General features: G+C 37.0%; 1 protein-coding gene across 2 annotated transcripts in view; it reads left to right on the forward strand.

Moving 5' to 3' along the window:
- PDCD6IP (programmed cell death 6 interacting protein) overlaps positions 1-15417 on the forward strand; it is a 54979-nt gene that overhangs the window by 17395 nt on the left and 22167 nt on the right. Inside the window, exons 7-10 of one of the 2 annotated variants that reach the window (XM_053929527.2) lie at positions 1891-2022; positions 9130-9352; positions 10345-10468; positions 12477-12654. In XM_053929527.2, the coding sequence (XP_053785502.1) occupies positions 1891-2022; positions 9130-9352; positions 10345-10468; positions 12477-12654 (657 nt within the window). The remainder of the gene's footprint in view (positions 1-1890; positions 2023-9129; positions 9353-10344; positions 10469-12476; positions 12655-15417) is intronic. The other variant, XM_053929528.2, reaches the window with a different exon arrangement.

Here is a 15417-nt window from a genome sequence, read left to right on the forward strand (position 1 = left end):
TTTTAATTATTGTCCTGTTTTCTTAAAGATGAGTCTTAAAGCGCCAGAACAGACTTAAAGAAAAAGGAAAAGGAAACTTAACAAATTCATCCAATACTTTGATTAGAATTAAATTTTGTCAACAGGGATAGAAAATTGGGCTGCTATTGGACAGCTAAGGAAACAACCATCTTTAACCCACATATCACAGGAAGTATTAATTATTTTTATGTAAACTTTTCTGAAGTGGCATTTGAAATGACTAGTCAGTGGTGATTATTTATAAATGACAAAGCAGATGATTAGACTAATAAGTACATTTAGAATGGTTGGAAAGGGAGACTTAGTGATTGAGTGGAATGTAGAATGGTTCAGCTACTCTTTCAGAAATGTCAAGGATTAGTTTCGTCTGTATGATAGCATATGGTATTTGTCACACGATCTTTTGTAGGGGCATGTATTGTTTAAGTCATTCAGGAATTTTTTTTAAATTATGAAATTGCAGATAATTTTGTGGTGGAGTAAAAAAACATGTTAATGTATCAACAGAACACATTAGTTTAGTCAGAAAATGTACAATGTGAAGATTCCTGGAGATTTAAATTACACCTAGAGATTAGTTGAAATTTGCCCAGGACTCTTGGGTGTATTAACAATGTCACTTTTTAAAAAGAGAGTGGGGATTTCCTCTCTGCTCTTTTCATCTGAAAGACCTCACGGTCAGCTGCACAGTGTACTCTTACACACTGTTGGGCCATTAGTTCAGTCTTGCCATGGAGAGAAGCAGCTCACCTACAAGGACGTGGCAACTCCCTCTGCAGCATTCCTTGACAATCTCCTGTTTAAGCACCAAGTGGCTCCAGCCTTAACTTGAGAACTTGCATGAGTGCAGTTTGAGATTTGGGTGTCTTTTATTTTTGCCTTTTTGCTATAAGCTCATAAGATATTTTCATATTTTAGTTATAAAACTGAAATTTCTGCAAGTAGTGATCCAGGAAGCTAGGATATTATTCACTGGGAGACATGAAAGCACACAGGTAGTAATTTAGTTTTTGATTCTCTCTCTCTTTTTTTTTTTTGTCTGGACAGTGATTTCATGGTGTATTTCTTGGGTTTGATATGACATGTACTTCCTAAAAACAGTGAGGTTGCAGGCTAGGATTGGACATTTTGGATGAGCCTCTACCCATATAACTGGTTTCCTGTTTCATGGTTTTGGATCTTTTAAAATTAATTTTGACTGGAATTTTTATCAGAACAGATTAGGGTAAAATGCTGAATCATATTATTAATTTGGTGCATTTGTCTGTTTGCTATGTGTTTTTGAGTGTATGATATGAAATGTTAGTTTTTATATGATACTAAATTTTTATGTGGCTAAACATCATCTTTATTAAAAAAAATCTCAGGATATGAATGTAAGTGGGACTTACTTTGCTGTCTTTTGTCTTTTAAACATTACGAAACAGTCAGCTCTAGAGCAGTTTCGTTAGTGTCTGTGAGTAATGGCTCCAGTTAACTCGAAGGGCTGGATGAGGGCTCATAAGAAAGCTGCTAAAGTCTTGTGCTTGGTATCCCTCGGTGTCCTTTCTGCTTCTCTTTCTAACGCATGCTTTCCTTCCTTCTTTGTAAACGAAACGTTGACTTCATGGCTCGATTAAAGAGAATCATAGACACTTTAATTGGTTTTGCTTAAAAGTTTTTTTTAAAAACCTTTAATTGGAAGAAAAAAATTTAAATTATTGAATTCCACCCACGCAAAATCATGTGGTCTTCTCTGTTTACACTTAATCACTAACCTATCTCTAAACCATTAACGGGGTAATTCTAATTTCTGTCTTTTTTTCCTTTTCCTTCCTGCATCCCATGTTGTCTGTGGTGGTTTGTGTCATTGGACTCTCCCCTGGTCAGTATTTTTATTTCCAGGAGGTGTTCCCAATCTTGGCTGCCAAGCACTGTATCATGCAGGCCTACGCTGAGTACCACCAGTCTATCCTGGCAAAACAGCAAAAGAAATTTGGAGAAGAGATTGCAAGGTTACAGGTGGGTCTCTTAGAAACAAATCCTAAGTAACTTAGACCTCCATTTTTTTTGTTCTTAGTGAGATTCCCAGGCTTACTCATGAAAACCTTTCTTACTCATTGCCTTGTCAATGCAGACGAGTGATTGCTTTTATCTTTAGGTTTTACCTGTTGTATGCTTTTTAAGTCTCATATTTTATTTAAATAATTTATGCAAAATTTACATTCAGTTCTCTTTTATTTACCCATATTCATTTTAATATAAAATATCCTAAATTAATTACCAGACTCCAGAAAGGATGTACAGTGTTTAATTTGTGGCTTATCCTTGGTCTAAATTGGAGCATATAAGTCTAGCTTGAGAAGGACAGTGGTAAAATACAGATACATCTGTAAACAGCCAAGTGAGTATCCTCTGTGCAGTCGTGTCTGTACTGTAGGCACGGAGGTTGTCAGAAACTTGCTGTGACTTCTGGTGCGACTTTGCAGCAGGAGTAAGGGCTGTTTCTGAGTCGTTTATATTTTTGAGTATTGGTAAGCACAGGGGAGGAAGAGGACTGTTAAGAAAATTTTAATATGGCCTAGATACTAGAAGATACTATGCGAGTATCATTTAGGAAGTTCACATCAATTAGTCTTTTCATGAGAAAAGAAACCCAAGTCTTGAAAAAGTAAAATGTATGCTGGTATTATATCCCAGACTGACATAGTCAGAGAAAAGCATAGTTTCTCGTAACACCCAGATTATCAAACATATCTTTGTTGTCCAGGGATTCACTTTGATCACAGTAACTTAAATTCTTAAGTGAAAATGCTTCTAAGAAGAGGTTTCTGCAGGGAAGATTTTTTTAGATTAACATATTTAAAGTATTAGAAGTTCAGATTCTTTATTTTCTGGTGACTCTGGGACTATTAGATTCAAGCAGGCCCTTATTTAGTCTCTATAAACCAGTCAGAGAAGAGATCCTTTTGAAACTTTAATGTAATTTAAAAAACCCACTCTGGATAAAGGAAGCTACTTGGGACTCCCACAGTGAAAGCTCAGGACTTTGTTTCGGGTGTAGACACGTAAGGTTTGTAGCTTCAGTTTTACAGCTTTAATCATAGGTCAAAGTTAATATAGAACATAAAACATTTACTGATTTGCATCTCAAGGGGCTGTTGCTCTATCCAGTAGGCATGAAATATATTTTTAATCGACTTAGAAATTATTAGAAATAGTCAAACAGACCAAAAAAGATGACCAACAAACCATATTCTTTGGAGCCTCTCACTCAGTAGTGAAGAGTACCGCATGGATCTGATAAGAGATCATTCGATGACCAAGCCACTAAACCAGCTTTCCAGTCCTTGCTGTCGGCAGTGGGGAAAGGGACTTACTGGTTATGAGCAAACCAGGAACAAAAACAGAATCAGAGTCAGAAAGACAAAACAGTAGGTAACGTAGTAGCAAGGGTAAAATTCCTGCTTGGAATTCACTTCCGGAGCCAAGAAAAATTGTACCTGGGCTTCCATGGCCCATGAATTGTGCTTCTAGGACAGTGCAGTTTACTTGGCTGTGGAAGGTGGGTCCACCTCATCTTGGTGGAGTTGCTAAAGCTGCCAAAGTTCAGTTTTCAAAAAGACCTAAAAATACTTAGATGTAAAAATGTGACTCCTATAGAATGAATACATGTCAGGCTTATTTAACTCATTAATGCTGGGCCTTGTGAGATAGTAAAACTGGTTTTCTGAAAGTATTGTTTCCTTAGTTGTGATAGTAGCCTATAGGTATTAAAGAAATTGTTCTTTTTTTTAAAAAAAGATTTTATTTATTTTTTAGAGTGGGGGGCGGGAGGGAGGAGGAGAGGGAGAGAAACATTGGTGTGAGAGAGGAACATCAGTGGGTTGTCTGTTGTATGCGCCCTAGCGGGGGGTGGAACCTACAACCCAGGCATGTTCCTTGACCAGAAATAGAACTGGAGACCTTTTGCTTTGTGGGATGGCGCTCAACCAACTGAGCCACACCAGTCAGGAATAAAGAAATCGTTCTTATTCAGACATCCATGCTGACATATTTAGGGATGCAAGGTCTTCGTGTGTGAACTTAATACTTTCAAACAGTTCTGCAAGGGGTGGGGGAAGCCAAAACAAAAAAACATGTATATGTGTATATTTGAGGACGAGAGAGGGAAAACAAATATGGCAAAATGGTAACAATTGTTGAACCTAGGTAGAGGGTCTGTTTTATTAATTTTTCTGTGGGCCTGAAAATTTTCAAAATAAAAACTGGGAAACATAGGTATATATAAAGGTATACATTCCCTCTGCCTTTTCCTACCGTCTGGTTCCTTCCATCCTTTTTACCCACTGCACCATAGGTAATTTCTATTAGTTTCTTGTTTAATCCTTTCAAAGTTGTTTTTCTTTGAGATATAAGCAAATACATACAATGCATATACACAAACAGTGCACATTCTTAACTCTCCCCATTCTTATGTAAGAAGGAAGCATGAAAGAAAGTTGTATTTCTTGCTTTTCTTATAATTTATCCTGAAGATCTCTTCATTTTACTATAGCAATAGGGAGATCTTTCTCATCTTCCTGCCTCCCTCCTTCCCTCCCTCCCTCCCTTCCTTCCTTTTTCCTCTTCTGAGGATATGTCTTTATTGATTTTAGAGAGAGAGGAGTGGGGAGAGAGAGAGAGGGAAACATTGATGTGAGAGAGCACCATCGATTGGATGTCTCCCGTACATACCCTGTCCTAGGGATTGAACCTGCAACCTAGGTGTGTGCCCTGACTGGGAACCACACCACAACCTTTTGGTGTGGACGATGCTCCAGCCAACTGAGCCACCTGGCCAGGGCGCTCATTTATTTATTTATTTACTTATTTTAGAGCTGCATTGTACTTCATTGTATAAACCAGTTACTGGAGACTTACATGTTTCCAAGATTCACTACTGCAAACAGTATGCAATGAATAATTATGTACACTTGGCGTGTTGTATCTTAGCAGGTGTCTCAGCTTGGGCTTTCATAACAAAATACCACAGACTGGGTGGCTTAGGCAACAGAAATTTGATTTTTCACAATTCTGGAGGGTCGAAGGCTGAGACCGGGGTGCCAGCATGGTCTGACGAGAGCGCTCCTCTGCCTGCGTCTGCACGTGGTGAGGGGGCCGCGAGCAAGCTGTCTTGGTGTCTGTTCTTACGAGCGCCCTGCCCTCGACCCCACCTGAGTATAACCTCTCTCAGAGGCCCTGTCTCCATGTCCCATCACTTTGGGGGTTACAGTGTCAGCATTCGAATTTGAGGGAGGACACCGTTCAGTCTGTCACAGCAGGTAATCTTAAATTCCTAGAAATGGGATTGCTGATACCAAAGTATAAATATATCTGTAAGTTCTTATATACCATGCTTTGATGTATTATACTCCATCAGAGACCCACTTGGAGTTTATCCTGATGTGCGATGGGAAGCATGGATCTCAGTTTTGATTTTCCAGGTGGCTGCTGGTTGTCCCCAAACCATTCATTATGGTTTTCTGTACTCCACTGATCTGAGATTCTGATGTCACCACATTCTGAGTTTATCATAAATATTGGGGACTGTTTCTGAACCCCTTGTTCTCTCTCTTTGGCCTCTTTATCTTTTCATGTTTCAGTTCCATACCATTTAGGCCAGACACTTTAGAGGGTTTTAATGCCTGGTTGGTATTGTCATCATTTTCTGAATTTTCCTGATTGTTCTTGCTTGTTTATGCTTCTAGATGAGTTTTATTTATTAAACCATTTATTATGGAAAATTTTAAACATATTTATGTAAATACAAATTACCAAATATCCATTACCCAGCTTAAATTATTATCAATATTGTGCTACTATCAATATTGTGGTTTTCATCGATTCCCTCTCCCCCTCTTACGTTTTTAGAGTATATGATAGCTATTGTGTATCGTTTTATCCTTAAGTACGTGAGTATGTGTCTCTAATAGACCAGGATTAGGAAAATTTGAAACCATGGTGTCATCACATCCAGCAAAATTAATACTAGTTAGTACAAATTAATAATTAGTACCAGGAACTTAATATTCAGACGTAGTTTAGTTTTTCCTTATTATTCCTAAAGTGTCTTTTTACAGTTTGTTCAAACCGGGATTCATACAAGATCCTCACATTTCATGTCATTGGTATGTCTCATGAATTTTCAATTCCTAATAGCCTCCCCTTCCCCAACTGCCTTGCTGGATTTTCCTCACTTTTTCTTGTTTTGTGTTTCTTACAATGATTTATTTCTCTGTTGTCTATTATCCCTTTTTCGTTGCTTGTATAAACATTTCAGTCTTTCTTTTCTTAAATGATTTCATATTTCACTTTCCTGAGTTCTGTCAGTTTTTGTTCCATATTCCCTTGCTATCTGGTTATCACCCAACTATTATCTGGGCCAGCTGGTACTCTGTTCATGTTTTGTAGTTTTTTGGTACTGTGATTGTGCCCTTAGGTTTTTTAGTTTATTTAGTGCGCCCCCCCCCCCAAGACTATTTTCATCTGCTTTGTGGCTACATTTCTTTGGTGAATTTTCATTATCTATTGGAAAGTTACATTGCCCATTTTCATCCTTTTCCTTATGGTTTCTCTGTGTTCAGTCATATGAGATGCCTTTATAGTTACTTGTGTTGGAATGAGATTGATTTTAGTAGAGAAAGAGCAAGAGATTTTTGAGTGTGGAAAGCTTGCAGCTTTCCAAGAGGTTTCTTCCTTCACTTCTCAAAGCCTAGCCTGGTTTAGAAGGATTCCACTTCTATACCTGTATTGCCCTGGCCTCCTCACAGCCTTTGCTTGGATCTTTGATGCACTTGGAGTTTGTACCTTGAGAAGGTGATGCCTCTGCTTTTAGAGTTTATATTTTGCAGACCTTATCTGAATGCTCCCCCACTTCTTCTTTCTTCCTGCTTTTCAGTCCTCTTTTCTGCTTCCCACCCTGCATTCCTGCCCTTGTAATTAATTTGCCTCTTGCTCTCAGCAGCTCCCTCTTGGGATGAGGCCCCTCAGCACTCCACTTTTTTTGTGACCCCCTTAGTGGCTCAACATATGGGCCATGTGGCTTTGCCTTTGTCATCAGCTGGCAGTTGGTACCTCATTCCATTTTGTAGCTTTCAGGTTGCTTAGAGCACTTCCCACTCTAGGTGGGGCCCTTAGCAGCCCCCTTTTTCTCCTGATGTATTTAGTGTATTTTATGGTTCCAGTACTAATTTTGCTATTTGGGGGAATGTCTGATGACACTTACAAATCAGATTTGACTTACATATTTTAAAACGTGATTTAAATGTGTACATTTCCCCGTTTCCTAGACTACACCGAAGATGTAGCTTTTGTTGCTTACCCTTACTCCTCTCTGTGGTTTCATTTTGACCTTGCATGTGTGGGTATTTTGTCTTCCTGTTGCCGGTAACTGTGGGTTTAGTTCTTTTGTTCTCTCTTCAAATTGTTGGTTGTTTATCTGTGTTGCACTGTTGGTTTTATATCTAAGCTACCTTTCTCATTTCTTAGAATAGTTGAGTTGATTCTTTTAGGTTTGCCAGGTATACAAATACATCACTTGTAAATGATAAGTTTTTCTTTCTCTTTTCTAAATTTCATAACTGACTTCATTCTTTAGTTGTTTTCACATGTTCTTTGGTTGCGATGATACTGGTGACTTTTGTTTTATTTTGATCCTAGCAATGTTTCTTAATATTTTTCTATTAAGCATGATATCAGCTTTGGGGGTTAAGATTTTATCATGTTAAGGAACTGGATATCTATTTCTTTTTTATGAGTAAGGATTTAAAAAATCAAGAATGAATATTGAATTTTATCATATTTGTAAAATTGATTTTTGAGGGGGGGTGGAGAGAGAAACATTGATTAATTGTCCCACTTATTTGTACATTCATTGGCGGACTCTTGTAGTGTAGTGCCTTGACTGGGGATCAAACCCCCTACCCTGGCGCATCTGGACGATGCTCTAAGCAACTGAGCTAGCTGGCCAGGGGTCAAAAATCTTTTTTCAGTACGTACAGAGATAATTTGATTGTTGAAAAACTCAAGTGTATTAGTTGAAGAATTACATAAGTAGATTTGTTAATATGGTATTAAACCATTCTTGTGTTTCTGTAATTTTGGTGTTTTAAATTTGCTTTGTCTCCTCACGTGGTCACTTTATATAGATGTTTTCTAAATGTCTGAGAATATTATGTATTCCCCAATGGTGGAGTTCAGGGTTTTCCATGTCTGGTGAGTTAAACTCATTAATTATGTTGTTCAAGTCTTCTGTAATCTTAAAAATTTTTACTTGGTCTAGACATCACTGAGATAGGAATGTTAAAATCTTCTATTGTGGTGATGGGTAGATTTATTAATTTCTTAGCTTAGAGACTATTGACTATTCAAATGCAAAATTTAAGGAGTTTCATATATTTCTGGCAATTGGCACATGTTAAACATTATGTACTGAATTTATTTCAGATAATGCTTTTGGCTTTTTCTATTTTATGTGATGTTATTATACCTGATTCCACCTAAGTAATATAATTTGAGCTCTAAGTTTATGTGAGGCATATGCTCATCTTATGAATTATAATGGCAAACCCCCTTTTTACAAATTTCTACTGATACTGAGATACCTTGTTTCTTTGTTGATTTCTGTGTTGCCGGGTAATTTTTTTCTGATTCACTCTTTTCACGGTGAGTGTAGTCCTTTGACGTTCCTGCCTTCATATGAGGTAGTAAAGGGGGTGTTTCTCAGTTCTCTGTCTTACAGAGTTTTTAGACCCCATCTCAGGTCTCTCTGAGAGTTTTTAATTTTATTGACAGTCCTTTGTAGGTTACAGAAATAGTGGACATTCAGCCTTCCTCAGTGTCAGTTTGTACTTACTGGCCCATGGGTTTCTTTTATTTTCTTGGTAATTTGCACATGTGGTTAAAGGGATGTCTGCTATGTGTTATTCTTCATTTTGGGGGTAGTTTGTGATGGGAAAATGTCTAGGTTATTCTGTTGACCACATTGCCGGAAATGCAAATCCTCAAATTAGAGATGTTTTAAAATTTACAAAAACCAGTGCTTGGTTGGGAAAAAGAAATACTATTTTTTTCACATTTTCTTTTTAGCATGCAGCAGAATTGATTAAAACAGTGGCCGCTCGCTACGATGAATATGTCAATGTGAAGGATTTTTCTGACAAAATCAGCCGTGCCCTTACCGCAGCAAAGAAGGATAATGACTTCATCTATCATGATCGAGTTCCAGACCTCAAAGATCTAGACCCTGTCGGCAAAGCCACGCTTGTGAAATCTACCCCCGTCAGTGTACCCATTAGCCAGAAATTCACTGGTATGTCACGTGTTCAGATGCAGTTTATCTTACTGATCTTTTCTCCAGTTTAACCTCTTTTTTTGTAGCCCCAAATCACACAATGTAATTGTATGCTTTGAATATAATTTTCGTTTATATTGTTCAAAATGATTATGAGAGTAAAAATTGTTACATCTACAGTGAAATTTCAACACGGGAAGTAAATGGCAATAAAGCATGTCTAGTGTATATAACAATCAGAAAACTTGGAACTGCTTTTGAGTAATGATAAAGACTAAGCAGTTATTTTGTTAACATTTGTTATATTATTTAAGATTATGCCATTAAAAATTAACATTCATAAATACGACTTCAAACCTATCAAATTCTGGAATCATGATTGTATTAGATAAATACATGTTATAATATCCTTGGATATTCTCTATACACGCAGTGTGCAGCAGCCTGTAGCCGAGATCCCAAAGATAGTTAATATTCTAAGTTATTGGGAAAGACTGATTATTTTACTTACTTCTATTTAACAAACACGCAGTATTTACCATGTGCCACGGACTCTTCTAAGCACTCTACAAATACCAGTTCATCTGTTTGTCGCAACAGCCCCACGGACTCGGTCCTGTTACTATCCCCTCATGACAGAAGAGGATTCTGACGCACAGTGGTTCTGACTGACTTGTCCAAGGTCGCAGAGTTAGGAAGTTGAAGCCATGGCACTGTAGCCCAAAACAAATGAACAGTGTTTTCTTACGTTTAACTCTTCTTCACCAGAGAGTCCTTAAACTTAATGGCAGACACAGCTAAAAGTTCAGAGAAGACACTTGCATTGTCATTGTCTCTGAATACAGTGATCTGCAAATTCTCTTCATCATTGTACTTTCCATAGCGATTTAGTTTTACCTTTAAGTGTTTGTAGACTGTTTATATGAGTATTGGAAAGGAAGTAAGAACAGTCACTTTGTAACTGGGGTTTTTGTCTCAACATTTGGCCGACATTCCCTCCCTGACTGCAGACCTGTTTGAGAAGATGGTGCCCGTGTCAGTGCAGCAGTCCCTGGCCGCCTATAATCAGAGGAAAGCTGACTTAGTGAACAGATTGATTGCCCAGATGAGAGAAGCCACCACTCTGGCAAATGGGTAGGTAGAGCTTACCTTCCATAAATTTATCTCTCAAGCGTAATGTTTTATGTGTGATTGTTCTTTAATAAATAGTTTATGAACATTTTCCTTTCTGTTCAAGAGATGAATGTCAAAGCTGTGTGAAATAGCAAATATCAACGCACACACATACATGTATATCTTGGGGACACTGTATTTATTAAGGGCTACCAAATGTAGTTGGAAGAAATTTAATTAATTGAAACAAAGTGAAACTATCTGATCACTAATTTGTGTATTAGAGGATATTTATTTGAGGGAAATGAGAAGTAGAAATAAATTTTTTAAGTTAAGATACATGATACATTCAGTATTCTGAGTCTGTTTTGTGTCTGGTGGATTCATGGGTTTTAAAAATATCTTAAGTATAATTTTCATACAATAAAATACACCCATTGTAAATGTATAGTTCAGTTCCATTGATAAATGTGAGTACCCTTGTCACCACCTCCACCACACCACTGCAACCAAGACGGACTACATTTCCACCATCCTAAAGTACTCCCTTGGGCCTGTTTCCCTTCAGTTTCTCCTCCCCTGGCCCCCAGCCACTACTGATCTGCTCCCTGTCACTGTAGGTTAGTTTTCCTTTTTATACAGTTTAATATAAATGTAGTCATTATAACATGTGCACCATGTATATTATAGTACATTGTACAGTATGGTACTGTTACAGTATACAATACTTGCGGTATATATAAGTACCTACAGTATATACTCAAAATGTATTGGGTGTCTTTCACTTAGCATACTGTTTTTGAGATTCATATGTATATTGTGGGTGTCAGTTTGATTCTTTATATTTCTGAGCAGTGTTTTATGGTTAAATACCAGTGTGTTTATTCTTTCACCTGTTGGTGGACATTTCAGAATGTTTGATGCTGTGAACATTCATGCACAGGCTTTTGTGTTGACATGTTTTATTTCTCTTGGGTAAATAACAAGAATTAGAATTGCTGAGTGGTGTGCTTAGTGTATGTTTAACATCATATGAAATGGACAGATTGTTTTCCAAAGTGGTTGTTCCAGCTTATATTCCCACCTGCTCTGCATGCTCATCAGCACTTAATATTGTTAATCTTTTTTTTTAATCGAGTCTTTTTAATTTTGGCCATTTTAGTTTGTGTACCAGTATCTTAACTGTGGTTTAATTTGCATTCTCCTGATTATAATAAAGATGTTGAGCAACTCTTCATGTGCCTATTAGCCATTCATACATCTTTTGTGAAGTGTCTGCTGAAATCTTTTTTTTTTAATTTCAAAAATTTTTTAAAGCTGATATTTCTTCTTATTTTTGAAGAACTGCATGTTTTAGAGGCAAGTCTTTTGTCAGATAATATGTAGTTGAGAATATTTTCTCATATTCTGGTTTACTTTTTCATCTTTCTAATTTTGATAAATGCATGGATTTTGACCTCATTTTTTCTAGCAAGAAATCAACATAAGTGTAACATTCCTTTATTAAATGAAATAACAGAATAATTGCTACTATGCCACAAACTGAGAACAGATGAAGATTCTGTAATTAATACTTAGCTCAATCATGTTCTCTTGACATTTTGCCTCAATGATACAAAATTATAACTATTTTATGTACTTTGATTGTCAGTGACAGTATAATAGAAGTATAGAAGTATAATAAAAAGATTGCAGTTTTAAGATAGACTTTTTGACTTTTGATTACTTAGACTGAAAGAAGTTAAGTTTGAACTGTCAGCCAAAGGTATTTATTATATTTTAATGTATATTTCTAGCTTTTTGGCTTTTAATTCTGAACTGTGAACTTAAATAACTTGATTTTTTAATGAATTTGTTATAATTTTATCAATCACTGATTTTCTTTTTTTCCTTTTTTTTTGCTTTATTTTTCTGTTGATTGGGCTTACCCACTTTTGGGATGGTAACTTCATTGCTGTTGGTTTGGATGTAGATTCCTATTTTAAATGTGGTTTAGACCTACGTATAACATAGTATTTTATTTTTTCAGCGTGCTGGCTTCCCTCAATCTTCCGGCAGCGATTGAAGACATATCTGGAGATACCGTACCTCAGTCTATATTGACTAAGTCTGCGTCTGTGATAGGACAGGGAGGCATCCAGACTGTAGATCAGTTGATCAAAGAGCTGCCTGAACTACTCCAGAGAAATAGAGAAATCCTTGATGAGGTATGCTTTAAGAGATTTGCTTTTCAAATAACGACAGTTGGACTCCTTGGTGTCTAGCAGGGTTTGGTTCTGGAGGCTTCCTCCTATTGGATTTCACAGGGTTTCTGTGGCCCAGAGCCTGACCTTCAGCCTCAAGAAGAATTTCAATTGAGTGAGAAGAGATTCACACATGTCCGTACGGGTATGTAAATGGACACTAATTAAACTCATAATATGGCCATTGTGCATAGTACAGTACTACTGTACTGTGATAAACTGCTGTCACACAAACTGTTCAAAGTCTTCATAATTCATTATTTCCTTATGTTAAAGATTGGGTTTCTTGGTGAACATGGACTCAAACAAAGGAGGTTAGGCCCATCAAATGTGTGATGAGCCCACTAAAGCCGTCTTCCAGTAGAGAGGGTATTTTGTCATAGGAATGGAACACCAGAGTGTTTTTGGCTGAAGCCAAACTGTTCGTCAGTGTTGTTCTCCTGATTAATACATATCTTTCTTCAACTATAAATACAGTCAAGCAAGAGCCAGTTTAGGAGTCATGTCTCTCTTAGGTGACTTTTTTTTAATCAGTGCTTTCATCCCTGATGTTCTGACTTTTCAGTTAACTTTTAGAAGATACTGTATTTACATCATTTCCAAGTACTTTGGGGCAGGGGTAGAGCACTTAAAAACTTAACGATGGTGTGAACCTTGGGGATAAGAATATTTACCCCCAGGGTTATTTGAAGGGTGAATGAAACTAAAGCAGTGAAATGCCTAGCCTGTGGGACACACAGTATATACTCAATAGATTATACCTGTTATTACTATTACTGTTATATTACTATGGTGATGATAACATTGTAGCTATTAAAACTGATACGATATAACTGATACTGAACAGGGAGGCATCCGGACTGTTGATCAGTTCATGGTAGTTACTCACCTTTTGGTGCAAATCAGCTATTGAAAACAGGAAACTTAAATGGAAACTTACTGCATTATTGGCCTGGGAAAACTGATGAGGGGTTCTGCATCTGTTATGTAGTCAACATTAACAGCCCTTCCTATGTAGGTATAGTCAATAATCAGAAAAACGAAAGCAAACAGAATTGGTGTCACATAGTTCAGTACCAAGGCCTTCCTGTGCTGAACTTGTTGGAAATGCAGTATCTCAGACTCTACCCTGACCTACTGAATCAGGATCTGCATTGAATGAGATCCACGGGTGATTTGGGTGCACATTACCGTTTGACAAACACTGCTGTGAAGGTCGTAGTAGACTTTATTCATGAGTTTACCTTGTAGTCCTTTAAAATGTGTTCATTTGTGGGTCCAGTAAGCTTGTTATCTGGTGCCGCAATTGAAAGAACATTGGACTAGTAGTTAGACAGGGAGGAAAAAGTGGAGAGTGCTGTTTGAGGTGGCACCTGAGTGCAAGCAGCAAGAAGTCATTGATGGGAGGGAGAAGATAAACACTGGGAAAGGCAGGCAACGCAAGTCAAATGAGAACCAGTCTGGAGCACTCAGTAAGTAGAAGTTACAATAACAAGTCATTAGTTAAGATTTGATATTTTACACATAATTTAGTTGTTAAAGTTTCTGAATGTGGACTTATATTTGGGCTTGATTCCCAGTTCGTTCTTTTAACTGTGACCCTGGGCAAATTACTTAACATCTTTATGTCTGTTTATTCATCCAAAAAATGGAGACAGTAGTATTTAAGCATATAAGATAGTTGTGAAGTGGGACCATACATGTGCCTGTTAGTTGTTAGTTATTTAAATATTAAATATTACTGCATTTCTTTGATTTTTAAGATCTCATTGATTGGAAGATGCATATTTGATTTTGAAACAAGTTTTATGGAAAAAGAACATTACCTAATGACATGCTGTATCAGTTAAGCTCATGTTATAATTAAGGAAAAACTGGCATTAATACATGTTAATAATACACATTATCATGATATGTCTGTTGTCTGCCTCTGTTAATATGAGGTACTTTTATTTATCTTGTTTGATGTTCCTATAACAGCCTTGTGAGTTAGCGTCACTTTATTGTCAGCTGTGCTTGGAGAGGCTCATTTTAAGTAAGTTGTGAAGTAAATAGGTTGTGAAGCTGGTATCTTTTTGGGTACTCGTTTGTCTGGCAGGCCTTAGAGATTTAGATTCTGTATTTTAGAAAACCTTGATTGTTCAGCAGTTTTGAAGTGTCCACTAATTTATTTTTTAGATAATAAGTTTATCCTGCTTGAGACCTGTTGGGCCCTTTCAATCTTAGATTCCTGGTCATGGATTCTTTTTCTTCACTTACTCCCCTTTCTCAGTTTTTTCTATTATGTCCTAATGAATTTCTGTTAGATTGATGGTGGTGTTTTGGGAACAGTTCATATCTCTTAATATTTCTTTTCCTTTCTGTGCTCTTGTTCTTCTGGGAGAGTGTTTCAGGCTAGCCTTCCAGCTCATTAATTGGTTCTTTAGCTCTGCCTTTTGTGTTCTTTAGCCATTCTGTTGAGTTCTAAAAATGATTTCTTTGATATTTTTCATTTCTAAGGTATCTAATTGGCTGTTAAAGAAAATCATGTATATTTATCTCACAGTTATCTCACAGTTACATGTGTGGGGTTTTTAAAGGTCAAATTCACATAAAATTTTCCATTTTTTAAAGAAAAGATTATTTATGTATTTATGTATGTATGTATATATTTAGAAGGGGAACGGAGGGGAGAGAATCATCGATGTATTGCTTCTCGCATGCCCCCAACCAGGGACTCGGCCCACA

The sequence above is a fragment of the Desmodus rotundus genome, chromosome 8, assembly GCF_022682495.2.
Source record: "Desmodus rotundus isolate HL8 chromosome 8, HLdesRot8A.1, whole genome shotgun sequence".
NCBI classification, from domain to species: Eukaryota; Metazoa; Chordata; class Mammalia; order Chiroptera; family Phyllostomidae; genus Desmodus; species Desmodus rotundus.